This window comes from Talpa occidentalis, unplaced genomic scaffold, assembly GCF_014898055.3.
Source record: "Talpa occidentalis isolate TD23 unplaced genomic scaffold, MPIMG_talOcc4v2.1 talOcc4.9, whole genome shotgun sequence".
Lineage (NCBI taxonomy): Eukaryota > Metazoa > Chordata > Mammalia > Eulipotyphla > Talpidae > Talpa > Talpa occidentalis.
The window spans coordinates 18,772,545-18,800,270 of NW_023605305.1; the positions used below are offsets into that span (position 1 = coordinate 18,772,545).

Here is a 27,726-nt window from a genome sequence, read left to right on the forward strand (position 1 = left end):
CACTGGTGTTTAGGAGGCCGGCTCCGGGGCGCTGGTCCGCCCGCGGCCCCGAGGGCGGGAGCGGCAGGCGCGGCGCGGGCCGGCGGGGAGCGGCGGGCGCGAGACCCGAAGGTTGCTCTGGAGACGGCGGGGGCGGGGGCGGGGCCTGCGCGGCGCGGACTAGTGACGCACTGCGCAGGCGCCAGCGGGCAGTTGGCGCCCGGATGGAGCGCGAGCGCTTGGTTCGGAAGGTGTCGGCGCTGCAGGTGCGGAGCGGGTGGGGGTGTACATGACTTACCCGCCCCGCGGGTGCTCGATCTGGGGCCTTTGAGCGAGAGGGGCTGTCATGTTTAGTCACCTACCTTGTGCCCACCCCACGGCCCTGAAGCGTGCCGGGGCCCACGGACTTCCCCGCGCGCCCCCACTCCCACCAGAACAGTATCCAGCCCGGCGTGCTCCCTCGACTCCCCGGAGCCCAGGGCACAGCGGCACCCAGCCCCTTCCCCGTGGCGGGTCTTCTCTGGGATGACCGCTTCTGGAGAACCCCCCGCCCCCAAGATGCTCCCGCTTTGGGGAGTGAGAAAAGGTTTTCTTTCCCCTGGTTCTCTACACCAGGCCTGCATACGAGGCTTCTTGGTCCGACGCCAGTTCCAGAGTCTGCGAGCTGAATATGAGGCTGTTGTACAAGAGATCGAGGGTGATCTGGGCACACTCCAGTGGACTGAGGGTTGGATTCCCAGGCCCGGATTTCCCTCGCAGGTAGTACACACCCCAAGGGGAGGAGGGCGAGGAAGGACCTGGGCAGGTGACTCGTGGAAACAGTAAAACCCATCCTTCTGCTGGCAAATTTTTCCTCACTGGAAGTGTCACAAGATTCATCTCACACCCCAATCCTTAACCCTCACCAATTTGCTAAATTATGTTGTCCACATACTTGGGAGGTTTTAGTCCTAGGCCTCTCATACACGTCTCATTTCTCAAAAGGCAACATCCCATTCAACCTGGCAAGCTGGAGAGAGGGTGCCAAATCCAGAGCAGAAACAATGGAGTCACCTCCTGTGTGAAAATCCTGAGAAAGAGACTGTCTTAGAGAAGGTGAAGAAGTCAGGAGAGGGTTCAGCAAACTCAGAAAGTCTCTGCAGAGATGACAACCCCTGGCTTCAAGATGAGCAGAGCAGAAAATTCCAGAATCCCTCAAGGATGGACAACCCAGGTAACTCTCTGCCTAGATCAGGGCAAGCCTCTGACCCTCAGCTTTCCCATCTGAGTGTGAAAGTTTGTGCTAGATAAACTATCTTTTTTCTTCTGCCTGGTTGGGGGCAGGGGGAGGTGCCAGTGTCTAATGCTAGGCCAGTGCCCTCTTGTCTACCCCTCAAAGCTTTTCTCCCTTCTTTTCTCCCTCCTTCACAGAAGCTGCAGGGCCAAGGCTGCCCCATAACCAGACTCAGCTCCAGGAGCTCCAGTATCACTGCAGTCACTTGGCCATGGAACTGCTGTGGCTACAACAGGCCATCAATAGCCGTAAGGAGGTAGGCACTAGCCAGAGACAGTGTGGGGAGCAGAACAGGCGGATTGACTGAAATACACTGCTGAGGAGAGCAGCACACAAGACAGAAGAGGTCTTCTGTGCCATGTGGGTATCTCCCTGGCCGGCCACAGATCAAACTCGTACTGCAGTGGCTGCCGATAGATAGCTTTATAGTGCTGTATCTTAACCCCTTGTGCCACCAGGGAGGCCCTAGTTTGGAGTGCTTTCTGCACTTTGAGGGCCAAAAAGGAGGGGTTAAAGAAAAGCTTTCTGCCATAGTCAAGCCAGCCTTCTGGGTACAGTGTTTCTTCTCTTCCCCCAACAGTACTTACTTCTCAAAGAAACACTGGGATCCCCAGAAGCAGGCCAGGCCTATGAGAGAGCGAGGTCACAACCAAGTCTATCCCTGGAAGACCACTTCTTCAGAGACAGCACCACTGGAAAGCCAGACTATGCCAGTGACTCTTGCTGGAGACTCAACTCACAACCCCATGAAACCCCAGAAAGACTTGCTACTACAGGCAAAACCACTGCTGGGACCAAATACAAGGACCTGTGCCACAAGAGTTCTGGACCACGGCAGCCCACACTATCAGAAAATCCAGCCACAGAGAACAAGCTCACAAAAGAGCCAGATGGTGGCAAACTGCTCTTGGGAGGGAGTTGTTTGCAACTGACAGAACTCCTGGAGGACCAGTCCTCCAAAGACTTCTGTCCTGGAAAAGGCAGGACAAAGCCACCTGTACTCTGTGAGGACCCAGATGTTAAGGACAAATCTGAAGGGTCAAACTACAAAGAGCCTGATTGCCAAAGAGCTAGGCCACGGGAGTTGGGCTTCTCAAAGGACCATTGGGATGGGACTTTGGCAGGGCCAGAGCATGGTGATCTGGGTTGCTGGAGGACTAAACCACCCAAGGGCCAGGCCCCTAGTGATAAAAGTTCCAAAGATAGAAGCTCCAGTGGCCCTAGCCATGAAGTGTGGGAACAACAGAGGATTAGACCATGGATCTCAAGGTCACCTGAGAAACCATCTTCACCAGGGTCAGACCACACAGGCGAGGACCACTGGAGGGGCAGGCTGTGGAAAACAGGACCGCCGGGCTAGACCCTGAGAGCCAGAGGAAGACCAGGTGCCAAAGGGAGATGCTATGAAAGGGCAATGAGTGGAGAGCCTGGGGGAGAATAAAGGTTTTCTTGGACTCTGAGCCTGATTGCATTCATTTCCACCTCTGGTCAGGACAGACTCTGGGCCTTCCTCTTGACTGGGAGCCACACAAAAGGAGACTAGCCATTCTCCTTGGGAACATCCCCTGAAGCTAATCCTCCTTTGAACTCAGCCTTTGGGCTACAGAGTGGCAGGAGACCGAGAGCCCCTCCCTCTAGTACTGGAACACCCGTGTTTCAGTGTGATCTCTGTCGCTGCCTCTCCCGCGCCCCAGGATCACACCTGCCCTACTCTCATGAGGTCCTTGAGGACCTTGGCTCTTGCCAGAGGCTCTCCCTGCCTTCCTCAGTAAGAGGACAGAATGGACCTCGGATTGGCACTGTTCCCGGCCCTGCCTTAGTTGCTTGGCAACAGCTCTGCGTCTCTAGAGAGGACACAGTATGGCAGGTGGCAGTCCAGTGGCTAAGAGGGTGGTGGTTTACCGGAATGGGGACCCTTTCTCCCCCGGCCGCCAGCTGGTGGTGACTCAACGCCGCTTCCCCACCCTGGAGACCTTCCTCTGTGAGGTGACAGCAGCAGTGCAGGCCCCGCTGGCTGTGCGTGCCCTCTACACGCCCCGTCATGGCCACCGTGTCACTGACCTGGCAGACCTGCAGAACGGGGGACAGTATGTGGCTGCTGGCTTCGAACCGTTCCGCAAGCTCTAGTAAGTGGATGGGGGTTGGTAGCAGGACCTAGAGAGGAAGGTGGGGAGGCAGAGAACCCTCTGGTGGCAACAGCGCCGGCGCAGTGCTGACTGTCCACATACAGGCAGGTTACACTTTGCTCATGGGAGACGGCGGCCCCGTGAAGGGGGTGATCTTTCCTGTGTCTTTAGAGGAAACTAGACAGTGAAGTAACCTGCGAAGAATACACAAGTAGACACGGTGGCGCCGCAGTGAAAGTCCAAGCCTGACACTGATGCTTAAGCCCCTATGAGCCAGGACCAGCCTATGTGAACCGGTTAAGCCCCTTCATCCAAACACTCTGCTTGAGCCCTACCACCAGGCACTCTAACGCCACCCTCCACCTCCTCCAGCTGCGCGGAGGCATTCTGTTCCCCTCTGAGGACTGGGCTGTGGTGGGAGGCGAAGCTGAACTTTCAGCTCAGCTGGCTTCTAAGTCCTGCTCAGCTCAAGGCTGAGGTTACTCATCTCACTTAAGGAGCAAGGGGTCAGGAGCTAGAGAGGCTTCAAATCTGGGCTCTGTCACTTCTGTGTTACCTTAGATGAGTCATGCAAAAGAAGATAAAACCACCTACCTCCTGAATGAGGAAATTCCTGGGACACAGTAGAGTGCTTAGTGAACTGATTTCTTTTAATTTGTGTGGTTTGTATCCGTGGGACCAGTCTGAATGTTCAGCCTGACCCAGGCCCTAAGGGAGGTTCAATGCCTCTTCTGTTTCTGGGCTGAGATACCTGAGAATGTTCCAACGGGAAGGGGGTCCTGGCTGATACTGGGCTGTTGAGGCCCAGGCTCCCCAAGATGACCTGTAGCCTGTCTGTCCTTTCAGCTACTTGCCCCCTGGAGGGAAGGACCCCGGAGGAGAGCGCAGCAGACCGCCAGTGAGTCCTGGTGCAGGCTGGCCCCCAGCCTTGTCTCCCCACCCCCCTGGGATTGCCCTGATTTGGTCTGGGAAGTTTGGCCCTGAGACAGCAGGATCTGCCAGTTCCACAGGGTTCCTCCACACCCGCTCCTTGCTGGGGTGCAGGATTTCAAGACACTGTCCCTTGCTCCTTTCCCAGCTTTTAATTTTATCTCCAGGATAAGGTGGCTGTCAAAGGAAAGATGCTGCAAACACACAAGGGGGCAGGGGATGGGTTAGAATGTGACTTAGGGGAGGCAGAGAACCCTCTGGTGGAGGGTGTGACTAGCCCATACCTCCTGCTCCCTCTCCTGTGACACTGGTTCTTTCCCTCCCCACCTGGGACTGACAACCCAAATCAGGCCTCAACTCCTGATTTGGGGCCCTGACTTGGATTTTAGGGTCCTCCTGTGACTCACCACCAGTGTGATGGGGACCTTGGATGGCAGCTACCTGCAGGTTCTCCCTGCCATATCCAGTGAGTGCTGATGTTGGGGAGGAGGGGCAGAAATATTTGATTCAGTGAGACCAAGAAAATGGGGGTGGTTTTTTTCCAGGACCCTCTAGTCAGTGGTGGGGGCAGAGAAGTCCAAGATGCTTGGTGGGCAAGAATGGGCCCCCTGTGCCAGCCTGTTCCTCTCACACACAGTCCTAGGGACCATCCACCTTACCAGGCTGCTCTTTGTCCCAGTGTGTTCAGGAATGGGGACCTATCAAGTCCCCCATTTAGCCTGAAGTTGTCCCAGGTTGCCAGTAAAGACTGGGAAACGGTGTTGAAGCTCCTGACAGAGAAGGCCAAGTTGAAGAGCGGGGCTGTGTGCAAGTGAGTATGGTGACTGGGAGGCCCAAAGTCCCCCAGCGTACCCCTCACTAGTTTAAGCTGTTCCAGAGGATTAAAAGGCAAAAGGAAAGCATGTTTCCCCGCATGGGACTTCCTGCCATGCCACAGGAGAGGCCTCCAAGCCCAACCCTCGCAGGTAGGGCGGAGCCTGGGTGATTGACCCTGGGACCAGGAGGACACCTTGGAATAGCTGTGCCCGCCCCTTATAGTCCACTGAATATGAGCAGGCATCTTGCCCACTGGTCCTTATTTCCTCCTCTCTCAGGCTCTGCACCATGGAAGGGCTCCCACTGTCAGCAGGGGAGGCACTGGTGAGCGGCCAGTACTATGTGGCTGTTGGAGAGGACGAGTTCAAGGCCCTCCCCTACCTGGAGCTGCTGGTGCCCAGCCCCTCACCGCCCGGGGGGTGCTGGTACGTGCGTGCGAGGTGGAGAAATAGCAGGTCAGCGGAGGAAGCCGCCCTAAGCCCTGTCCTCCTGCCTGCTGCAAGCCTTTTCTTTTTTCATGGCAGGTATCCCCCAGATCTGAAGTCTAGGCCCTATAAGCAGGGGGTAAGTGAGGAGGAGGCCCTTGGGGTGGGAGGAGGGTGATCAGCTGACTCCGCCTGCAGCATAGGCTCTGACTTTATCTCACTCTAGCCTCTCAATAAGCTTGTGAAGCAGAAATTATTATTCCATTTTCCAGAGGAGAGACTGAAGGTCAAAGGAGTGAAGTAATCTGTTCAGGGTGACACACCTGTTGAATGGCAGGGCCCAGACCAGAGCCTGGCCTGAAGGCTGGCTCATCCACGCTCTATGCCAGGTTGGATGCTGGGAGAGAGACATGGCATATTCTGGCATAGCAGAGCCTAAAGGAGCTCATCAGCGCCCCTTTTAACCCCAGATCTGAGCCCTCTCAAGAAATGAGCCAGTGAGCATTGGTGGGGGGTTAGGGGACACTGCCTGATTACACTGGGCCCCTTGAGTGCCAGGCATCAGTTGCTTAGTCCATGGCCACGGCAGCCTGATGGAAACAGGGCAGGGAGGGGGGATGCAGGTTATGAAGATGGACGGCACCCCTCCTGGTCTCCCACAGGCACCAGGGGCACTCAAGCCTGGTCTGGGAGTAGAGAAGATCAGAATAATCAACACCCACAGCCCAATCCCTCTACAAGCCCACAAGCCCAAGCCAAAGGCAAGCCAGCCCTCCCTGAAGGAACCAAGACCAACCGAGTCATCTGCTTTCTATGCCAGACCCCAGAAGGCCAGTCAGCCAAAAAGCCAGCTTCCCACTCTCTCATTTTCATCAGGTGAGGCGTCCTGGGGACCCAGGCTCTTCTCAGCTACCCTCTGACAGCAACACAAGATGGGCCCTGCTGTTCTGGGGGAGGCCCAGCGGGTAGAATGCCCAAGAGCAGCTGGCTCTGACCTCAGCACGTCTGCCTCCTACTCCCCTACGTGCAGAGCCAGTCCCAAATCTCTTCACAGGGACTTGATGTTATGAGAAGCAGCACTTGGAGACGCAAAGCAATGAGTCTTCAGGGGTGGGATTTGGAAGGGACGGGTTGGGAGTGAAAGGCCTGGCTTGAGGTAGTGAGCAGCGTGAAGCAAGCTTCAGGGGCTGGAGGGGGAGGGTCAAGGTAGAGAATGCTAAGGGTGCCTGAGCCTGGGCATCAGCCAGCACTGCCTTCCTCATCCGCAGTCAGGGGAGTATACGGTGCACCCCACCCAAGGAGGGAGACGGCAGGGGCACCAGAAGTAGCAGAAGATGAAGACACTAGGACAGAGGAGCCCTTGGATCAGGTGGGCTGTGGCGGAAGCAGTATGCTGGGACTGGTCCTGAGCTGGAAACTGGAGCTCTGGGCACCAGAAACAGTTCTGCCCCTTGACACTGAGACCGTCTCTCCTCAGACACCAACTTCCCACATTTGGTGGCTGTGTGTGTTTCTGTCTTACTCCTTTTGACTTCCTACCCTTTATATGAGAGGGCAGGTCCTAGTTGCTAAAGTCTCTTCTATCCTGGGTGGGGACCACGAGGCTGTGGGCTGGAGCCTGGACATGGGATGCTAAATAAAGGCTCCATTCTGCCTCCAGAGGGCAGCACAGACAGTGGAAGAGGCCCTGGTGCCAGAAAACCAGCCTGAGGCTGGGGCAGCTCTCTCAGCTGCAGCCCCAACCCCATCCTCTTGAAAGCCAGCAGCTCCAGCCAAGACCTGGGGACAGCCACCCTGCAGCTTCCAGAAGCCTGTTTGGGATGAACCAGCACCTCCCTGGGTTCATAGTGTACACTGCAGCCTGCTCAGCCCTTCCCCACTCTGCTCTTAAACCCACAGCCCAGTCTTTTCCTCTCTGAGCAGAGTAGCCCTCCTGCAGAGGCCATTTCCTATGGGGCTCCCTGGCCAGAGAAAGGATCAGCCAGCTTGGGCAGGAGAGCACAAGTTGGGAGCGGGTCTATCACAATAAAAGAAAACTTACCAACCTCCATCTGTTTGCTGCCGATTTATTACAGGCTTTCACTCGCCAGGCGTTGCACCATGTGCTAGAGTCAGACAGTGCGGTGGCTCACAAGTATCTCTTCTCTGTTTGAGGGGCGGGCCATTGGGGAATGTCCACCGGCCTCATGGGTAGAACAAGCAAAGCTATGGACAGCTTAGCTCCCTGTCTCTGCCGTTCCCCCAGGTCCACCAGCATCTCTCCCCAACCCACCCCCAGCCAGCCAAGGCTCTCTGACGGAGTCCTGCAGGCCTCCTGTTTACATTTCTGGCTCAGAGGCTGCAGCCGGCTGGAGTTCAGCAGTTCATCCCCCTGTTGCTGTGATGGTCCAGATCACAGTAAACAGTGGCTATGCTGGGCGCCTGATATGGCGGCAGGAAGAGAGCTGCTGGGGCAGAAGGGTTGCTAAGGGTGAGTGCAAAGTCTTGTCTGTTGTGCTAAATCCTGGCTGTCGAACAGCACTTGAAAGTTATAAAACCCTTTTACTCTTGTTCTCTTATTTCCATCCATGAGGTAGCCAGTATCCCCATCAGGGATGAAGCTGAGGCTTACAGGGGAGAAGTGCTAGGTCATCTGCCTGCACCTCGTGGCCCAGGGACTCCTGGAGACAGCAGAGTGGAGGGTGGCGCCGTCCCATTCAAAGGTGCCCCTGGGTCTTGCTCGCTGAGCTTATGATGCAGAGTGTAATTCCAGTCACGGTGAGCACCATGCCTGCAAATGCTCCTGGGAGAATGGGTAGAAATTGAGGGGCTATGCACTCAGCCATGCCAGGGAAGCTGGCGGAGGGCTGAGGAAAAGCCTCAAATGGGATTGGTCAGTCCAGAGGAAGGAAACTCAGATGGCCGCAAGGAAGTGGAAGAGCTGCAGGGGAAAGGGGCCGCGCCTCACCCGCCCACGGGAAATGGCTTTGGGTGAGAACCAGGTGTGTCAAAGCCCAAGAAGCTGCTTCCCCGACAGCAATGGCCTGACTTACGTTTTCCACCAATATCTTCTCCAAGGACCTTCCCCACGATCAGAGTAAAGACGATGGCCAGAGAGTTACTGATGGGCACAGCCAGCGTCAGATCTGAGTGATCAGAGTGAAGAGAATCTCTGAGATGTAAAAAAATGCGTTTAAGGCACTTTCATTTTGTCATCCGAAAATCCCTTTTAAAAAGATATCACGTGGGCCTCCCCAGTGGCGCAGCGGTTGAGCGCTGGGTTGCAAAGCTGCCCGCAGCCTCTGCAGCGCCGGTTCGATCCCCGGCTGCTCCCTGGCCACCAGAGGAGGGTCCCACATGGCGCGCAGACCTCTCCTGCCACCCGCTGTTCCCCTCAGCAGTGTACTTCGGTCCTTCTGCCTGCTCTGCTCCCTGCTCTGGCTCTGGTGAATTCTCTCACCCTCCTGCGCTTCTGACTGTACCCAGTGCTTGTATATATAAATAAATAAATAAAATAAATCTTAAAAAAAAAAAAAATATCATGTGGTCCCATTTTCCAAATGAAGTCACAGTCATGTTCAGGATTCAAACCTAGGTCTCCCAACTCCAAATTCCGTGTTGCCAGAGTGCAGAACAAAGATCTAAAATACAAAGTCTGGGACCACCTTGGATTGCTGATAAGGATTTGGTATCCGCACTGCAAGAGAGCTCCCGAGATTCCAACAAGACCTTGACAGACAGGCGCCCCAAGCCCAAAGGATGCAGTAGAATGAGCGCATGAACACGTCATTAAGCACACACTATGTGCTCGATGCTTTCTGTACATCTCATTTTATCTTCACTGCATGGGGAGCATTATCATCATCTTGCACAGATAAAGGAAACAAAGCCTCAAAGAAGTCACATAAATTGAAGCAAATTGAGGAGGGCAGCCTGACTCCAAAACCTGTGCCTTTACTGAACTAAGTGGATATGGACAAACCAAAACAGCAGGTAAAGTACATTTTGTTTTTGTTTCAGTTCAGACTCCAGGCTTCGGGAGATAAAGGAGAAAAGGGGGAATATGGGAATTGGGAGGCCAGGTGCCCATTAGGGACAGGGCCCCTGGGGCTGGCATTAAGTAGAAGTTATTGTAGTCCAGCATCTGTTCCTTAGCTTTGAAACACCCAGGACTGACACCCAATAAACGGGGAAAAAGGACTAATGAAGTTAACAATACTGTTAACTTAAAATTTATTACACTTAAACTTAGGACACTTAAAATTTGCTAAGAGGATAGATCTCATGTAAGCTTGCTACACACATGCAAAAAAAATAACACTACTAATGGATAAATGAGAAGTTGAGTTACTTGCTTACAAGACTCCTACTGCCAGGCAGACCAGGATGTTCATATTGACTCCTCACCACATTCTTAGCACTCCCAGGCCTTATCTGCTTCAGGAGAGGAGAGAACGTCTTGCTCCTTATCCCCTGTGAGGGTCCACCATGGCTGGTGCCACCTATCTGAGAAACTTATTCAGTAAGCTTCCTTAAGCTTTCCATAGTAGGTGCATAGTAGGAAGCAGCATGGTGTAACAGCAAGGGCACGGGATAAAGCAGATTCCCTACGTGATTCTGGCTAGGTGGCTGAGACTCAGCCTGTGCTCATGGGTAAAACAGTAACAGCAAGATAACACAATTTCAGGGTCGCTGTAAGATAAACTATGACAAAGCATGATAGTTCCCGGCTGAAGCAGATGCTGAATGAACAGTGACTACTGTTCTGATTATTATAATGGCCGGGTGGTAAGTGACAGAGGCAGAGTGGGTGATAACAGGATTTATCTCAGTTTGTTCAAAGTGGGTAACTGTGGTCAGCTGGGCAGAGGGCTCAGCAACTTGGGCAACAAGAAGTGCAGAGGCTTGCAAACTTTCTCTTAAACGGAGTCTTAAGAGAAGCCCAACATGGAAAACAGATGGAAATGGACTCAAGTGGACACCAAGGCAGCAGGTCTGGAGGTCGGCTTATCCCTTTGCCTCCCTATAACCTCTGAGGGGCTCCCCAGAGTAATTTGGGGTCCAAACTCCCCTCAAGTCCCTTGGGGGCTTCAAGTAAGACCCAGAAGAGTGAAATCACAGCAGGGAGGTTAGAGCATAAACTCAGGAATAAAGGCTTCAAATCCTTCTGCACTGGGGCCTCCCTGATGGTGTAGGGGTTAAAGTCTCAGCGCTATCAAGCTATACCAGCCACTGCAGCATGAGTTTGATTCCCAGTCAGCCAGGGTGCTAACCCCACATGGAGCACCAGATCTCTCCTGTCTCACCAGCTGCTCCCCTCAGCAGTGTATTTCAGTAGATCAGCCTGTTTTGCTCCCCACTCTGGTGAATCCTCTTACTCCTCACACCTCTGGCCTACACCCCAGCTCTTGTGTGCAGAAATAAATAAAAATAAATCTTTAAAAATAAAAACCAAATCCTTCTACACTGACATGGAGTTGGACTTAAGTGACACAAGTTGCCCAAAATTCTGTCACCTCACCTCCTAAGTGGGGATATCACATCTGCTTCACAGGGTCATGAGAGGAATGGAATACATTTTGTAAAGCTAGCACGGTATCTGCTACTGGAGAGGGCAGTCAGCAAACATGGAGGAAAGGAAGTTTATATTTGCTGAACAACTACAGAGCACGCCAGGTCATCAGCTAGATGCTTCTCATACACTTAATTTAATCCTCACAATGCTGTGAACCCCATTATCTCCAACCAAGACTCAAGTAAGGAACTTCTTCAAGGTCAGGTGGGTAGCACGTAGTGAAAAGGATTGTCCAAGCCAGTCCCTTGGCGCAGCACAAAGAACTTTCTTCCTTCTGCTGCTGCACAAGACAGCCTGCCTTCAGGCCAGCCCTGGCAGCTCCTACCAACCAGCAAAGAGGGAACCAGAGAAAATGGACTGTCCCTCATAGGAACTCATAGGACAAGGTGTTTCAGGCTCTCTCGCCAAAAAGACTCTTCCAGGAGGCCTCCATCCCCAACCATGGCAGTTTCAAGCCAGAGACCCACCTGTTGATGCCAAGGTGAGGTAGTAAAGAAGGGAGCCACACTGGTTGAGGAAAAAGGGCATCAGGTACTGGAAACAAAAGAAATCTGCAGTCAGTGTGATTGCCTGACTGCGCAGCGCTGCCTTCTCCAAGCTTCTAGATATGCCTCTCCTTGTAGGGAAGAGCAGCTCTGAGGGCCAGGGGATACCAAGCTTTCTGGAAAGAACCTTTCCAGAGCAGAGGGAAAACTGAACTCCATGCTTTGCCCTGAATGTCTCTCCCTCAACCCTGCTAGTTTCTATCTTACTTACCCCCACCCCAGACCCCTAAGTGCAGCACTTTAGCTCTGCTTCTTTTGTAGCCCTTAGGCCTGAGGGATGGTTATGACTTGTCTTGTTTTTCCCACCAGACTGGTAGCGTTGGGATCAGAGATAATTCTCTATATCCTTCTTAATCCTCCCTCCCCAGGGCCAGTTTGAATCCCAAGTTTCCCTCTGGGAAGGTCTGTTGGGAGGAACATGATAACCATAGCAGTCATCGAGCACTAATGGTGCAGTAGGCCCAGTGATAAGTGCTTTATGTGCTTCACCTCACTGTATCCTCGAAGTGGCTCCAATGCCCTAAAAATGGTTACTGTTATTCCCATTTTACAGATGATGAAACTGAGGCTCCAGAAGGACAAGTGGCTGGTCTAAGTTTCTAGGGAGTAAGTGGCGGGGCCCAGATTCTGACCCAGATCTACTTGACTCCAGGGGCCATTCACGGACGCACCTCAGTATTCAAGAAGAGGGTCTTCATCTCCTGCAGCAGCTGCCGGGCCCAGGTCCGCTCATGAACCTGCTGCAGGCCTGAGGAGGCGCGCTTCAGCAGCGGCTGTGTGCCACCCCACAAAGCCGCCACCAGCACCAGAGCCAGCACCTGCCCTGGATGGAGATGCGAGTGACCCTTCCCCACCCCACAAACGGCCACCCGCGGGCCCAGCCTTCTCCCCTCCCGGCTGCTTCCTCCCCAGGACTCCCATCCTCAGCTAGCCGCCCTCCCCACCCGCCTCCGCTCTCGACGCCCCTGTGTGACTAGTGGGTCGCGCACACCGCGGGAGGCGGGGAGATGAAGCCGGGTTTGGGGTTGGCCCAGCGGCCGCTCCAGGTGGTGTAGGTGGAGAGGGAATGAAATGCGGCCGGGGGTCGGGAAGCCCGTCAGGGGCGGGGCCGCCTACCCACCGAGGGACGCCGCCATGGCAACGCCGCTTCCTTCTACTTCCGGGAGCGACGAGGGGGCGGGATCCATAATCCGGAAGTGGTTCCAAGCCTCTTCCGGTCCCGTCACGTTGCCGCCTCCTTGCTTCTCCGCCGGGATGGTGAGTTCCCCGTAGTTGGGGGTCCTGGGTGGGGCGCGGGCCGCTTCTGGGCTCTGACACGCTGGTCTTGTCCCCGCAGAAGCCGATCCTGCTGCAGGGCCACGAGCGGTCCATAACGCAGATTAAGTACAACCGCGAGGGCGACCTCCTCTTCACCGTGGCCAAGGACCCTGTGAGCCTCGGCGGGGGCTGGGGGGCTGGCGGGGGCGGGGGGCTGGCTGGTGGGCCGGCGGGCGGGGCCCGGGTGAAGGGCGACTTCGTTTTGCCAGGGCAGTGAGTGGGTGGACAAGCCAGTTTTGCCCTCAGAGGGGAGCCAAGAGAAGTAGAGAGAGGCCTTCCTCGGGGTAGGTGGGCGAGAACCTTCTGCCAGAAAAGGTGGGTAAGGACCCAGCTGGTAGGAGAGAGTAGCCAGAAAGAAAAGCATTGTGGAAGGGTGGCGGGGACAAGGGTCGGCTCGTCCAAGGGACGGGAGACCATTCCTGGGAAGACTTTTTATACCACGACAGGGGGACAGAACATCTTTAGGAGGGAAAGCAGATCCATGAGCAGCATGGAACACAGAGGACTTCATGAAGGTGTCCCTGGTCTCATTTCAGTCTGTGCTTCTGGGCCCCACCTGCCACTCAGTGACAGCCCCTCTTCCATAAGGAGGAAATTAACTTCAGTGGTTAAAAGCAGGAGCTCTGAAACCAAACAAACCTGATTTAAATTCTGACTCCTGCATCTACTGGCAGCGTGACTTGAGCATATCAATTCACCTTTCTAACTTGTATTTTTATAAAATATGACTGCTAATAGTACTTCCCTCATGGGTTTGTCTTTATGGTTAAACAGGATCATCCATATAAGGTGTTTAGTACAGCACCTGGGCCACAGAAATGCCTCATTAATGTTACTCACTTATATTTTAAATTCTTTACATATCATCTTATTGGAGCTCACAGCTACCCCTTGAAGACGGCATTATTGTCACGGCTGTTTTACAGTTGGGAAAACTGCAGTTCAGAGAGGAGAAGCAGTGTCTTTGAGATAATACAGTGAGATGGTACAGAGCAGGGACTGGAACCAGGCTTCCCTTCTACCACTGCCTCCACTGTACTAAAGCTGCTGTTTTTTTACACAGGCACGTTTTGATATTTTATTCTTTTTTTAAAAAAAGATTTATACATACAAGAACTGGGGTACAGGCCAGAGATGTGGGGGTGAGCGGATTCACCAGAGACAGAGTGGGGAGCAGAACAGGTGGATTGACTGAAATGCACTGCTGAAGGGAGTAGTGGGGGAGACAGGAGAGGTCTGCTGCGCCACCTGGGTCACCTCCCTGGCCAGGTTTTGAACTTGTGCCATCAGGAAAGCCCTGATATTTTATTCTTTTTAGGGATGGCACAGAGGCAAATGGAAACACTTTAACAAGTGCTCTGTTACTTTCCTGCAGGGAGGAGGAAAAACTAGGATTTGGTCTTCTCACTAACCTGCTGTTTCCTGAGATGGGCAGGAGAGGGCAGAATCTGGCTTGGCTAAAGCCTACTGAGGGTAAATTAGGCAGCCACTGCTCTGCTGGGATGTGTGCCATTCTGTCACGTTTTCATTAACTCTTCTAGATCGTCAATGTGTGGTACTCTGTGAATGGCGAGAGGCTGGGCACCTACATGGGCCATACTGGAGCTGTGTGGTGTGTAGACGCCGACTGTATCCTTGTTTTTCCTCATAGTCTCAGCTGTTGGGATCTGCCAGCATTGGAGAGGCTGCTGAGTTGGAGGTTGGGAATTTGAAGTGTTTGTGGGTCTTGAGAATATACTTAATTGCTCCCCAACCCATTCACTGGTAGGGGAATCTTCAGGACAAGTTCCTGTATGAAGGGGTTAGGAAGTTCTGGGGCAAGAGAGGAAGAAAGGTTTCTTGGAGCTGACCAGGGCGGTGGTTCCATTGGGCTCCCAAGAAGACAAGGGCTCAGGTGAACTCAGTCATGTTTCTTTCTTTTTTTTAATAGCAAAATTTCATCTTTTCTTATAGTTGAATGGTAGTCTACTATTTATATATGCCTTTTTTTTTTTAAAGATTTATTTGTTTATGATTACAATAACTGGGGTACAGGCCAGAGGTGTAGGAGGTGAGAGGACTCACTGGAGACAAAGTGGGAAACGGAACAGGCAGACTGACTGAAATACACTGGTGAGGGGAGCAGCGGGTGAGTTAGGAGAGGTCTGCTGTGCCATGTGAGTAGCTCCCCTGCCAGGGATCGAACTTGCACTGCAGAGGCTGCGGAAAGCTTCACAGCGCTGTGCTCAACCCCTTGCGCCACCAGGGAGGCCCTTGGTCATGTTTCTTAACACTCTTCAGGGGACACCAAACATGTCCTTACCGGCTCAGCTGACAACAGCTGTCGTCTGTGGGACTGTGAAACAGGTAAGCCTGAGTATTCACTTTTTCCAGCAAACACTGAGGGCCTATAGTATACTGTTGAAGTGAACAGATTTTACGGAGTTAGATAAATCCAAAGATGTTTCCTGGTGCAAGAAACAAGAGACAGAAGAAAATAGGAAAGAAATCAGAAAAGAGGCATGACAGTAAGCCGTAAAGCATGTTACAGAAAGCATAGAATACCATGGAAGGCCAGGAAGGGGGGGCATCTAGTTTTCTGGAGTGGAGACAGCAGCCCAGGAAGATTTCCCAAGATAAATGTCATATGAGCTGGGGGTTAAAGGATGAGAAAGAGGTCACTGCTTTGGCCCATTCAGGAATGAAAGCACAACAAGTGTCACGTCCAAGTCATCTGATCTGGAGGGAGTTCCTGCTTCGTGGAGAATGAAACAGACAGTGGAGAAGATGAGGCAGGCTAGGACCAGAACAGGCTTTGAGTGCCAAAACCAGAGGCCTAGTTTTGTTCTGAAGGACTCAGCGTGCTGTGGGGTTGGTCTGCTGCAGAGGGCCGTGAGGCTGGCAGAGTGATGGTCTGTGTTTAGTGTTTAGAGTTTTGTGTTAGCAATCTCAGGTAGCAGTGGGGACCCTTAACGGTGCTGCAGCTGAAGACAGGGGGTCTGTTAAGCTGTTCTCTTCAGTAAATATTTGCTGGGCACTGGGGACACAGAAATTCTTGCAGTCTTTGCTGTGAAGGGCGCATTCTGAGGGGAAGACAGATTGCTGTCTACTGGAACCATGCCTTGTTAGTGGGATATCTGAGGAGGGGCTATGGGGAAGATGTTACAAGACATGACCCAAAGCACAGAGGAAGAGGATGGTGGTGGGTAGAGGTTATTAGTAGGAGAATAGAACTGATGCCTGGCAGGTACGAAGTGTTCCTCCCCCAACTGACGATGGCAGGGGTAACCCAGACTCCGCCTCATCCTAGGGAAGCAGTTGGCCCTACTGAAGACCAATTCAGCTGTCCGGACCTGTGGCTTTGACTTTGGGGGCAACATCATCATGTTCTCCACCGACAAGCAGATGGGCTACCAGTGCTTTGTGAGCTTCTTTGACCTTCGCGATCCAAGCCAGATTGGTGAGGGCTGGGGCTTGGGTGAAGGTTCAGGGGAAGGGAGTGGCTGCAGAGCCCAGGGCCTGACACCTGCTGTGCATACAGACAACAACGAGCCCTACATGAAGATCCCTTGCAATGACTCCAAGATCACCAGTGCTGTTTGGGGGCCCCTGGGAGAGTGCATCATTGCAGGCCACGAGAGCGGAGAGCTCAACCAGTACAGCGCCAAGGTAAGGGGTGGGTCGGGCCTGAGACCACTAGAGTGATTCCCTACACAGGGCGGGAGAGTACTGCCCTCAGGTGCAGAAAGGCAGGTTTCACCACTTACCACCTGTGTGATCTTGGGCAAGTTATATAACTTCAGGGAGCCTGTCAAATGACATCAGAAGTTGGAAAAATTGTCACAGAGAACTCAGAATACATTACTAATGATCACAGTGAAGCATTTTCCTGCTTCCACTGACTGCCAGGCCCTGGGCTGGGCTCTGAGGACAAAATGAATGGGACATGTGTCTGGTCCCAGGGGAGACACTCTCAAACAGCCAGCCTAAGTCAGCTTGTGCGTTGTGCCACCATAGAGACCTCAGCCAAGTGCGCAAAGTGCCCTCTGTCACAGAGGAGATGGGGCTTCCAGCAGGAAGGACAGTATTAGGAGGGAAGGCACAGTTAAGGGAGTACATTTTTCAAAAATTAGAAACTGGTATCCTTGGTACATGGTGTTAGTGGACAGGGATTAGATTTTTTTGTGTGTTGGGAGGTAAGGAGTTTTGATTTTTCCCTTAGACTGTAGGGAGTCTTTAAATAGTTATCAATTATCACATTTTCTTTTTAGAAATCTTGCAGGCTATAGTTTGTAGAACAGACCTGAAGTAGGTAATAGCCACTGTCAGAATCTGACAATGACAGAGTCGAGACTTATAGGATAGAGAGGGTGAGGAAAGGGTAAAGTCCAGTCTCAGATTTGTGGTGTGGGTGCCTGTGTTTCTGGGGAATGCTGGAATGCAGTGCCAGAAAAGCTGGCCAGTCACTCAGTAAGCACTGATTGCCCAAAGGCACCATGCCACCTGCAGAAAGGAAACAGGAAGCAAGGTCAAGGCTTAGAGAATGCTTGATGCTAGCACACAGCATTGCTGATCTGTGTTCCCAGATCAGCCAGACTACGGAGCTGATGCTGGTTTCCTGAAATGTGGGGGTCAGATACGTCCCTACCACATGTCTCCGCTGGTAAGGAGACTAGAAAACATTCTTTCTACTGAATAGGTAAAGCAAAGAAAGTTCCTGAGAGTCTGTTGTGGGTGAGACACAGCTCAGATCTTTTAGTCATCCAGAAAGAGTGTTTACAGGGGCCTCCTTGGTGATGCAGGGGGTTAAGTCTCAGCACTATGAAGCTATCCACAGCCACTGCAGCCCGAGTTCAATTCCTGGCCAGGGAGCTACCCACATGGCGCAGCAGACCTCTCCTGTCTCCCTGCTGCTCCCCTCAGCAGTGTATTTCAGTAGATCCTCCTGTTCGGCTCCTCACTCTGCCCTGGTGAGTCCTCTCACTCCCCACATCTCTGGCCTATACCCCAGCTCTTATATGCATAAAGAAATAAAATCTTTACAAAAAAGTGCTCATAGAGCACAGGCCAGGTGCCCATCACAACAGAGTCTAAGACATAGTCCCTGTCCTGTGACCCCAGGCAGAGGGCTTTTTGGAATCTTGTTTGCTAGATAGAGGGGCCAAGAAGTTCTTTTCTTTTTCTTCTTTTCTTTTTTTTAAGATTTATTTATGCAGGGCCTCCCCGGTGGCGCAGCAGTTGAGCGCTGGGATGCGAAGCTGCCCGTGGCCTCTGCGGCGCCGGTTCGATCCCTGGCTGCTCCCCGGCCACCGGAGGAGGGTCCCACATGGTGAGCAGACCTCTCCTGCCGCCCGCTGCTCCCCTCAGCAGTGTACTTTGATCCTTCTGCTTGCTCTGCTCCCCGCTCTGGCTCTGGTGAATTCTCTCACCCTCTTGCCCTTCTGACTGTACCCAGTGCATGTATAAACAAAACAAACAAACAAATAAATAAAACATGCCTCTAAAAAAAAAAAAAGATTTATTTATGCATATAAGAGCTAGGGTACAGACCAGAGGTGAGAGGAGTCACCAGAGATGGTGGGGAACAGAACAGGCAGATTGACAGAAGTACACTGCTGAGGGGAGTAGCGGGCAAGACAGGAGAGGTCTGCTGCACCATGTGGGTTGCTCCCTGGCCGGCCGGAGGATTGAACTCGTGCTGCAGAGGCTGTGGAAGCTTCATAAGTTACGTCTTTTTTTTTTTTTTTTTTTTTTAAATTTCTTTTTTTTTTAATATATATAGAGAGAGGCATGTTTTATTTATTTGTTTGTTTGTTTTGTTTGTACATGCACTGGGTACAGTCAGAAGTGCGGGAGGGTGAGAGAATTCACCAGAGCCAGAGCAGGGAGCAGAGCAGGCAAAAGGACCGAAGTACACTGCTGAGGGGAGCAGCGGGCGGCAGGAGAGGTCTGTGTGCCATGTGGGACCCTCCTCTGGTGGCCGGGGAGCAGCCGGGGATCGAACCGGCGCCGCAGAGGCCGCGGGCAGCTTCGCAACCCAGCGCTCAACTGCTGCGCCACCGGGGAGGCCCCATAGGTTACATCTTAACCCCTTGCTCCACCAGGGAGGCCCAAGAAGTTCTTTTTTTTTTAAAGATTTATTTATGCGTACAAGAACTAGGGTACAGACCAGAGGTGTCGGGGGGGTTACAGGATTCACCAGAGACAGAGTGGGGAACAGAACAGGCAGATTGAAATACACTGCTGAGGGGAGCAGTGGGCAAGACAGGAGAGGTCTGCTGCACCATGTGGGTGAGCTGTCTGGCCAGGGATCAAACTCGTGCTGCAGTGGCTGTGGATAGCTTTGTAGGTTGTGTCTTAACCCCTTGTGCCGCCTTGGAGCCCCCAAGAAGTTCTTTAAAGGGTAGCATTTGAAACTCTGCTCCTTCTACTACAGTCTATCAGGTGGTTTAGCGGGAAGGGAAATCAGGAGATGAAGTGGCCCTTAAAGAGGCCAAACAAAGATGGACATACTATCCTCGTGGACTTAATGGAGACGCTGGAGGGAAGAGCTCAGACTCTCTGCCTCTTGGGTATGCGCCCAGCCAGTCACATCACCTTTCTGAACTTTAATAGTGTCTTTTAAATTTTTCCATTGAAATACCCACTTTATAGGATTATTGTGGAGATTAAATGAAGCCATTGTCAAGTGCTTAGTACCATGCTTGGCAAATAATAGCTCTTCAACGAGTATTTGTTGAAAGGAGGAACGAACTCAGACATCTCTGCCACCGTAAAATGGTGAATTCCTAGGTCCACAGGTTTGTCATCAGAGGCATGTGTTTTTCTAAATGTTTAGGAAATTTGTACACCTGGGCCAAGTTAAGACAGAAACTTGGGCTTGGGAGAGGAGTAAATGATAATTCAGGGGACACCCGGGCAGTACAGCCCAGAACCCTCCCCTCGATGGGATAAGACACAGTAGGGAGCTTGACTGAGCTGTGGGTTAGTGCGGTTCGGTCTTGTCAGATCTTCGCTCTTCCTTCCCAGTCCGGAGAGGTACTGGTGAATGTCAAGGAGCACTCCCGGCAGATCAACGACATCCAGTTATCCAGGGACATGACCATGTTTGTCACTGCTTCCAAGGACAACACAGCCAAGGTGAGCCCGGGCAAGGGTCTGACTCCCCCTCTGTATGGCTCTCAACTTGCCTGACTCCCTAAAGCAGGCACCCTTCACAGATTTTTTTTTTTAAAGATTTTTTTTATTTATTTATTTATACAAGCACTGGGTATAGTCAGAAGCGCAGGAGGGTGAGAGAATTCACCAGAGCCAGAGTGGGGAGCAGAGCAGGCAGAAGGACCGAAGTACACTGCTGAGGGGAGCAGCGGGCGGCAGGAGAGGTCTGCGCGCCATGTGGGACCCTCCTCCGGTGGCCGGGGAGCAGCCGGGGATCGAACCGGCGCTGCAGAGGCTGCGGGCAGCCTCACAACCCAGCGCTCAACCGCTGTACCACCGGGGAGGCCCGCCTTTCACAGATTTTTCCCATCTTCTCTCTTCAGCTCTTTGACTCCACAACCCTTGAACACCAGAAGACCTTCCGGACAGAACGCCCCGTCAACTCAGCTGCCCTCTCTCCCAACTATGACCATGTAAGGGATCCTTACCTCCGCTTTCTGTTCAAGTATCTGGTTGCTTCCAGGGTCTAGGTGTTTGTCTAGCAGTTAAGCTGCAAACCCTGGTTGGGGAAGGGTGTCAGCTGGTGAGCAGAGTCCCTGACCAGCCACCAAGCTGAATGATGGGGAAGCCCGAGGGAACAGGGCAGCAGGAAGCAAAGTAGCTCTTCATGTCCTATCCTTAGTGTCCTTCCAGCCTGATGGGGAAGCTTATGTGGGGAGGGGCAGAAAATGGACTTGCCTGCCTGTTGGGCCTGTCCAGAGTATCTTCTTTCCTTCAGGTGGTGCTGGGCGGTGGTCAGGAGGCCATGGATGTAACCACAACCTCCACCAGGATTGGCAAGTTTGAGGCCAGGTAAAGGGGGAGGAGGCTCTTCCAAACTGAAACCTCATGGAATGTCTTTCGTGCTGGACACGAACCAGGACACAGACTTCCCTTATATCATTGGCAACAGATTTATGGCCTTCCAGTGAGACCACACGTGAGAGCAGTTAGAGCAGGAGAGGTTGGCTCCCTTGGAGGCCCTAGACACATTGTGTTTCTCTGTGCCCACCTATTGGCAACTGTGTACTGGGGACCATGGTAATGTGCTTGCCTCATAAAATTGTTTTTTTTTTTTTTTTTTTTTTAAGATTTATTTATTTATGCATACAAGAACTGGAGTACAGGCCAGAGGTGTGGGGGGTGAGAGGATTCACCATAGACAGAGTGGGAAACAGAACAGGCAGACTGACTGAAATACACTGCTGAGGGGGGCAGTGAGTGAGACAGGTGAGGTCTGTCGTGCCATGTGGGAATCTCCCCGGGCTAGGTGGGAATCAAACCGGTGCCGTGGAGGCTACGGACAGCTTGACAGCTTCACAGTGCTGTGCTCAACCAGCTGTGCCACCAGGGAGGCCCTGTTTTTTTTTTTTTCCCCACAGATTTATTTATTTATGCATACAAGATCTGGGGTGTAGGCCAGAGGTGTGTGGGGGGGTGAGAGGATTCACCAGACACAGAGTAGGGAGCAGAACAGGCAGATGTACTGAAATACACTGCTGAGGGGAGCAGCTGGTGAGCCAAGAGAGGTCTGGTGCACCATGTGGATTTCTCCCTGGCCGGCCAGGGATTGAACTCATGCTGCAGAGGCTGCGGATTGCTTCATAGTGCTGTGCCCAACCCCTTGTGCCACAAGGGAGGCCCCCTCATAAAGTTGTTGATAGCTGTGGAGCCCTTAGAGCAGCGAGCACATGCAAGGAAGTGTTAACTGTGTGTTCAGACTGGTGTTGGGGTCCAGTCTTTCCCCAACTTCAACTTCATACTCATTTCCCCTTATCCTAGTTTCCTTGCACTTGGGGAGTGGTATCTCTGAAGTGTTTTGGAAGGAGATGGAGAGTGAATTAACTGTCCCTTCTTACAGGTTCTTCCACTTGGCCTTTGAAGAAGAGTTTGGGAGAGTCAAGGGTCACTTTGGGCCCATCAACAGTGTCGCCTTCCATCCTGATGGCAAGAGGTAGGCCCCGTGAAGGACTGAGCTCAGCCTGGGTCCAGTCTCTGCCCCACAGCCCACCCTCTACCCCCTGCCCTCAGGCCTGCCTTTCCCAGAGCAGGCATCTGACGGGCCCCTGGTTCTGTCCTTCCAGCTACAGCAGCGGTGGAGAAGATGGTTATGTCCGCATCCACTACTTCGACCCACAGTACTTTGAATTTGAGTTTGAGGCTTAAGAAATTGGATCTCCCGTCAGGACCAGGAATCACAGAAAGTTTTGGATTCAAGAAATAAATTAATTTGGAAATAATTGATTTCTGGCCAGTATTTTGTGGGGTTTTATTTCATCATGTTCCCTTTTTTTGTTGGTTTTAAAGATTTATTTATTTATGCATACAAGAGCTGGGGTGCAGGCCAGAGGTGTGGGGAGGTGAGAGGATTCACCAGAGACAGAGTGGGGAGCAAAACAGGCGGATCGACTGAAATACACTGCTGAGGGGAGCAGCGGGTGAGACAGGAGAGGTCTGCTGAGCATGTGTGTCACCTCCCTGGCTGATGCTTAACCTCTTGCGCCACCAGGGAGGCCCTAATTTTCCCTTTTCAGTGGCACCCCAGCAAGCTGATGCTAACCATGGATACCTTTATTGTCTGGACTTTTCTTCCTACACTTTGGACACTGCAAACCTGGAGCTTCAGTATTCGGGGCTAGGTCGGCTTGCAGGTACCTTTGTCAAGGTCCAGGGGTGCTGGGAGGCCTGAAGACGTTCAGAACACCTCAGCCACTATCCAAGGGGCTGGCACTTAGAGTTGAAGCTGAGACCTGGAGGCTGTTGGCTGAGAGTCTTCTGTCTTCTTGTTTTCTGTCACTGTCACAACTTCTCCCATGCTCCTCTCAGGGTTCAGTCAGGCAGATCTAATGCAGAAACAGACCTGAGGTAGAGGAAGATAGGTAAGGAGGCTGAACAGAGCGTTGGCTCTCTAGGAGAGAAAGTGGGGTGGAGAGTTACAGTCTCGAGGCCTGGCGCCAAGGGATTGAGAACATAGAGTGGCTTCTGGAGTTTGTGCTGCTGTTCTGGCTGGTTGAGCACAGACCACAAGGAGTGTGTTCTCCCTTCGCACAGGCATCTGTTGAGAGAGTATTGGCTGTGCCCTCTGTGGTAGGATGCCGGAGTCCTAGCTCCGACAGGGGCCAGGTTTCCGCAAGGTTGCCGCATAGGCGGCATAGGCGAAGTGGAGGGGTGAGGGGAGGGGGGATGAGGTAGATGAGGTAGTGAGGAGACACTGACACTTGATAGGGTGCAAGTATCTCCTGCTGAGGGTCTCAGTGGTCTTTTTTATTTTTTTATTTTATTTTATTATTTTTTTTTTAAACATTTTTTTTTAAAAGATTTATTTATTTATGTTTATTTATTTATTTATACAAGCACTGGGTACAGTCAGAAGCACGGGAGGGTGAGAGAATTCACCAGAGCCAGAGCGGGGAGCAGAGCAGGCAGAAGGACCGAAGCACACTGCTGAGGGGAGCAGCGGGCGGCAGGAGAGGTCTGCGCGCCATGTGGGACCCTCCTCCGGTGGCCGGGGAGCAGCCAGGGATCGAACTGGCACTGCAGAGGCTGCGGGCAGCTTTGCAACCCAGCGCTCAACCGCTGCGCCACCGGGGAGGCCCTATTTTATTATTTTTTTTAAATATGGAATGCTTCACGAATTTGCGTGTCATCCTTATGCAGGGGCCATGCTAATCTTCTCTGTATCGTTCCAATTTTAGTATATGTGCTGCCGAAGCGAGCACTCTCAGTGGTCTTTTATTTATACATCAGAAATTCTTTATGTGATCATTTCTGTTTACAATAGCTAAGCTTTGGAAACAGCCCAAATGCCAAAAATAGATGACTGGATCAAGAAGATGTGGTACATATACACCATGGAATATTACTCAGCAATCAAAAAAGATAAACACATGCAATTTGCAGCAACATGGATGGCGCTGGAAGGGATCGTGCTGAGCTAAATAAGCCAGAAAGAAAAAGAAAAATACCGGATGGTCTCACTCATAGCAGGAACCTAGAAAACTTAAATAAGGGACCAGGAAAAAGAATAACTATAAGAAAGTGAAAATCAAAATCAACAAAAAACTATGAACCTGAGACACTCTATGGGGGGTGAGGGGCGGGGAAGGGAGGGATTGGGGTCAAAATAAGGGGGTTGCAATTGTATGGAGAATATAAAAATAAAAATTATTAAACAAAATTCTTTATGTGATCATTACATCATGCAATCATGTGATTTCACTTTTACATTGTTTTAGAAATTATTAACAGTACACAGTCCTTTTTCTAATTTTCCTAGTCTATGATTAACTTGGTTGCTTGGTTACATTAACATGGCTACCTATTTTCCTAGGTGATGTATGTTATTCAGAAAATAGAAACAGGTGCTACACATATTGTGATTCAAGCGGTCAAGCTAGGTAACTAAAACAAGGCTAAACAGGCATAGTAAAATTGAGGGCAGCCTTCTATTTCCTATCTAGAACCAGGTGGTCCCGGTGCCATGGGAACAGCATGTGGTGTGTTTTTTTCTCGGACCACTTTGCCTCCCGGGGCATCTCAGGGGCTTTCTCTTGTGGGGACTTTTACCGGGCTCAGTTCCATCAGTTCTACCAAGCGTGGTTTGTTGGAGAACTCAGTGTTACTTATGGTAACTGCATCACAAATTGGAGGACATGGAGAATTATTGGAAACCGTTTCATTATCAGTCATGTTGGAAGGTACATTTTTTTAAACTACTGAGGTGTGCGTTACCGAAACTGGCATTGACGCCAACACTCATTGTGTTAGTCTAAAACTTAAAATTTCCATGGTTTCGATAACTGCCACAAACAAATGAAAGGAAGCAGCAGTAGCCAGCTATCGAGTTTTCTGACTTTTCAGAAATCTTCCCCATGCCCGGACCTTTGTCAGATGGCATGAGTAGCATGGCCTACACCAGTAGGGTTCCCTGGTTGGTGAGGTGACAGCCATCCTGGGGCAGTGATAACACTTTCTCCTGTAAAAGCTACTGTCAGAGCCTACACCATGCAGAGGCATGAAGCAGGAGGGAGACAAAGTCCTAGTTCTCAAGGGGTCAGCTTCGCTTTGCCTGGAAGGCCCTGGGCAGGCCAGTTGAAGTTCTGGCAGTGAAGTTCACCAGGTGTGCAGAGCATGGATACGCTCTGGAGAGAGACCAGCTTGAGCAAAAGTGAGAAAAACCCAGTATGGGTATGGACAGGTCTGGATTGATAAGTGCAAACACAGCTGCTGAAAGTGGAGGTAGAGCTGTGAGGAAGCTGTTCGTATGGTCCACATGGAAAGGAAAAAGCTGATTAGCTACTAGAAGTCTTTGGCTAGAGAGGACTAAGCCAAGAAGCCTCCGGGAGAAAGGCTAAATAGGAAGGAAGGGCTGGAGAGGGAGGTAAACATTGTCAAGGGTTTCTAACCTGGATGGCCCATGAGTTGGTGAAAATGGCAGGGCTAAGGTGGAATTGGGTCTGGGCAACAAAAGATGAGGCCCCTTCCCCATCTCAGTCTGAGGAGAAAATGGGAGCTTATGCAACAAGCCAATTGGAAAAAAAAAAAAAACGACCTCTGTGTGCCCACGACGTGTCAGGCCTGGTGCCTTTCCATGTGAAATTTCACTCCGTTAGTCCCGACCCCCCTGTATGGATTGTCCACGATGAAACCCGGGGCCCCAGGCCTCCCCCCAGCCAGCACCGCTTGTAGCAACTCCTCACTCTCCGGGCAGCAGGGGAGAGCTGCAGCGGAGCAGCACCTGCGGACCGGGACTCGGTTCCTCCCGCTGTTCTCACCCAGGCCCAGGGATAGGGTCCGACACTGCAGCCCGGCCGGAGCCAGCCGGAGCGCAGGGGCCTGCAGCACGCAACTCGCAAGGGCTGTCCCTCGGTCTTGGGGTGGGCTGTGGGCGCAGCGGGCGGAGAGCAAACGACTGGAAAGTGGGTGGGTCCTGCTTCCGGAGATCACCCGTGGGCGGGACTTCGAGAGCCGCGAGAGGGTGTGCGTCACGGGGGAGAAGGCGGGATTGAATGGGCGCGGGGCCGGGATTGGGCCGGGGCCGGCGGGCACATAAGCGGAGACAGGGCAGAGACGCGTTTGACCCCGGGGGCGGGGCCCGGCGGGGGCGGGGCCCGGCGGGGGCGGGGCCCGGCGGGGGCGGGGCCCGGCGGGGGCGGGGCCCGGCGGGGGCGGGGCCCGGCGGGGGCGGGCCCGGCGGGGCCCGGCGGGGCCCCGGGAGCCTGGTAGCATCAGGGCGCAGGAGGCGGCCTGCCGGGTCCAGCGGGCGCCAGCGGGCGCAGGGGCGGGAGGCAAGCTCGCCGCGCCTCGCCAAGTGTTCCAGGCCACGCCGCATCGCCTTGCCATTCGCAGTGCTGAGCTCCCCGGCACAGAAGCCTGTTTACTCCCCTCGATACTGTCCAGGGGTAGCTTAGGGACTTCGGGTACACTCAACAGAGGTGGCGATGTCCAGCGTCGCTTCCATGCCCTGTGTCCAGGTGCAGTACCCGCAGGTCCTTACAGCGCCGCGTGATGGTGCCAGAGCCACCCGCGGCCCTGGGATGGCCTGGCTGCCACTTAGTGTCCCCCTCCCGCCTCCAGGGGGCGAGAAACAAGTTCTCCAGGATTGGGCATTACTCTGAGGGGCAAGAGTTCCAGCTGCGCTTGCCCTTTGCCCTCTCCCCGCAGAACCTCACGTGCCCCAACTCCGGGGATGCCCCGCCACGTCTCACCTCTTCTGGGTGGGGCTGACTCTAGGCTGCAGCTGCAGCCACAGGTCCGGGACGATGACGGCAGCAGCAGGTGGTGGCCGGTGAAGCACAGCATGACGCCCAGGAGGGCGCCTCCAGGCCCCCAGGAGCTCATTGACCCGTATGGATCAGTTCCGAGAACTCCCTTCCCGTGGTGGGGTGCTGAGGCCCAGCAGCACAGACTCAGGCCAGGGGACGGGGGTGGGGTGTGGGGTGGCTGTCAGCCTGGGCCAGCGCCAGCCTCCCAAAGGGGCAGGAACTCCCTGGGTTGTGGGCAACTGCTGTCAAGGAGGCCGCTTGGAGGAAAGTTCGCAGTTTCGCAAGAACTCCCCTCTCCTACTGCCAGCACCTTTTGGTGGCCACCGCAGCAGAACCTGTTAAGGAAATCTCAATTTCCTCATCTGTGAAATGGGGTGAATAATCTTGCTTAAAGCTCTTAAGCTCATGCCTGAGTCACAGGACTGACACACACACACACACACACACACACACACACACACACACACACTGGGGTGCTGGCACTCCTAATGACTTAAAAAAGAGAATAACAATCTCTTCCACTGTGTGGGTGTGAAACTGGAAACTGCGTCCTTCCCTATCTGTGAGGCTGCATATGGGGGGGTAAGGCGGGTAGGGGGAAATCCCTTGGTCTACCTTAAATACAGGCAGTGGTGTGCCTCACACCAGCCCCCCCTCCCGCACTGCTGGAAGTTCCTGATATAAGGGGTCCTCTACAGGTTCGATCCCCGGCTGCTCCCCGGCCACCAGAGGAGGGTCCCACATGGCGCGCAGACCTCCCCTGCCACCCGCTGCTCCCCTCAGCAGTGTACTTCGGTCCCTCTGCCTGCTCTGCTCCCCGC

The 27,726-nt window shown here is 52.9% G+C and overlaps 4 protein-coding genes and 1 non-coding gene across 6 annotated transcripts; 3 read left to right on the forward strand and 2 right to left on the reverse strand.

Moving 5' to 3' along the window:
• Positions 1-197: 197 nt before the first annotated feature.
• On the forward strand, positions 198-2,738 carry IQCC (IQ motif containing C). 2 transcript variants are annotated; one of them, XM_037498489.2, is made up of 5 exons: positions 198-245; positions 595-738; positions 964-1,192; positions 1,390-1,508; positions 1,833-2,737. In XM_037498489.2, the coding sequence occupies exons 1-5, from the start codon at positions 204-206 to the stop codon at positions 2,610-2,612; spliced, it is 1,314 nt and encodes a 437-aa protein (XP_037354386.1). In that variant the 5' UTR covers positions 198-203; the 3' UTR covers positions 2,613-2,737. The 2 variants fall into 2 exon arrangements, with proteins under 2 accessions (XP_037354386.1, XP_054547180.1); XM_054691205.1 differs by lacking the exon at positions 198-245 and having other exon boundaries at positions 259-738; positions 1,833-2,738.
• Positions 2,739-2,840: 102 nt separating this feature from the next.
• DCDC2B (doublecortin domain containing 2B) lies at positions 2,841-7,592 on the forward strand. The gene is made up of 10 exons (XM_037499762.2): positions 2,841-3,378; positions 4,225-4,276; positions 4,698-4,774; positions 4,988-5,119; positions 5,403-5,549; positions 5,649-5,723; positions 6,020-6,042; positions 6,108-6,425; positions 6,818-6,918; positions 7,210-7,592. The coding sequence occupies exons 1-10, from the start codon at positions 3,113-3,115 to the stop codon at positions 7,303-7,305; spliced, it is 1,287 nt and encodes a 428-aa protein (XP_037355659.1). The 5' UTR covers positions 2,841-3,112; the 3' UTR covers positions 7,306-7,592.
• Positions 7,572-12,813, reverse strand: TMEM234 (transmembrane protein 234). Its single transcript, XM_037498490.2, has 5 exons — positions 12,769-12,813; positions 12,320-12,471; positions 11,571-11,637; positions 8,582-8,674; positions 7,572-8,331 (listed from the first exon to the last, which is right to left on the reverse strand). Exons 1-5 carry the CDS (start codon positions 12,782-12,784, stop codon positions 8,246-8,248), a joined length of 414 nt encoding a protein of 137 aa, XP_037354387.1. The 5' UTR covers positions 12,785-12,813; the 3' UTR covers positions 7,572-8,245.
• A 39-nt stretch (positions 12,814-12,852) lies between these two features.
• EIF3I (eukaryotic translation initiation factor 3 subunit I) lies at positions 12,853-22,395 on the forward strand. The gene is made up of 11 exons (XM_037498491.2): positions 12,853-12,905; positions 12,985-13,077; positions 14,507-14,594; positions 15,246-15,311; positions 16,255-16,404; positions 16,486-16,613; positions 19,974-20,084; positions 20,486-20,575; positions 20,881-20,954; positions 22,003-22,095; positions 22,226-22,395. The coding sequence occupies exons 1-11, from the start codon at positions 12,903-12,905 to the stop codon at positions 22,305-22,307; spliced, it is 978 nt and encodes a 325-aa protein (XP_037354388.1). The 5' UTR covers positions 12,853-12,902; the 3' UTR covers positions 22,308-22,395.
• A 1,358-nt stretch (positions 22,396-23,753) lies between these two features.
• On the reverse strand, positions 23,754-23,860 carry LOC119237406 (U6 spliceosomal RNA). Its single transcript, XR_005123331.1, has one exon. It is a non-coding gene; the product is annotated as a U6 spliceosomal RNA (small nuclear RNA).
• Positions 23,861-27,726: the final 3,866 nt, after the last annotated feature.

Coding starts and splice junctions, on each gene's coding strand:
- IQCC (XM_054691205.1), top strand. CDS start 505: ATGACCGCTTCTGGAGAACCCCCCGCCCCCAAGATGCTCCCGCTTTGG. Junction 739..963: donor GGCCCGGATTTCCCTCGCAG/GTAGTACACACC, acceptor ATTTCTCAAAAG/GCAACATCCCATTCAACCTG. Junction 1,193..1,389: donor CTCAAGGATGGACAACCCAG/GTAACTCTCTGC, acceptor CCTCCTTCACAG/AAGCTGCAGGGCCAAGGCTG.
- DCDC2B (XM_037499762.2), top strand. CDS start 3,113: ATGGCAGGTGGCAGTCCAGTGGCTAAGAGGGTGGTGGTTTACCGGAAT. Junction 3,379..4,224: donor GAACCGTTCCGCAAGCTCTA/GTAAGTGGATGG, acceptor CTGTCCTTTCAG/CTACTTGCCCCCTGGAGGGA. Junction 4,775..4,987: donor GGTTCTCCCTGCCATATCCA/GTGAGTGCTGAT, acceptor TCTTTGTCCCAG/TGTGTTCAGGAATGGGGACC.
- EIF3I (XM_037498491.2), top strand. Junction 14,595..15,245: donor GTGGTGTGTAGACGCCGACT/GTATCCTTGTTT, acceptor AACACTCTTCAG/GGGACACCAAACATGTCCTT. Junction 20,085..20,485: donor CCAAGGACAACACAGCCAAG/GTGAGCCCGGGC, acceptor TTCTCTCTTCAG/CTCTTTGACTCCACAACCCT.
- TMEM234 (XM_037498490.2), bottom strand. Junction 11,638..12,319: donor CCCTCTTCTTGAATACTGAG/GTGCGTCCGTGA, acceptor TTTTGTTTCCAG/TACCTGATGCCCTTTTTCCT. Junction 8,675..11,570: donor CCTCACCTTGGCATCAACAG/GTGGGTCTCTGG, acceptor CTGATCACTCAG/ATCTGACGCTGGCTGTGCCC.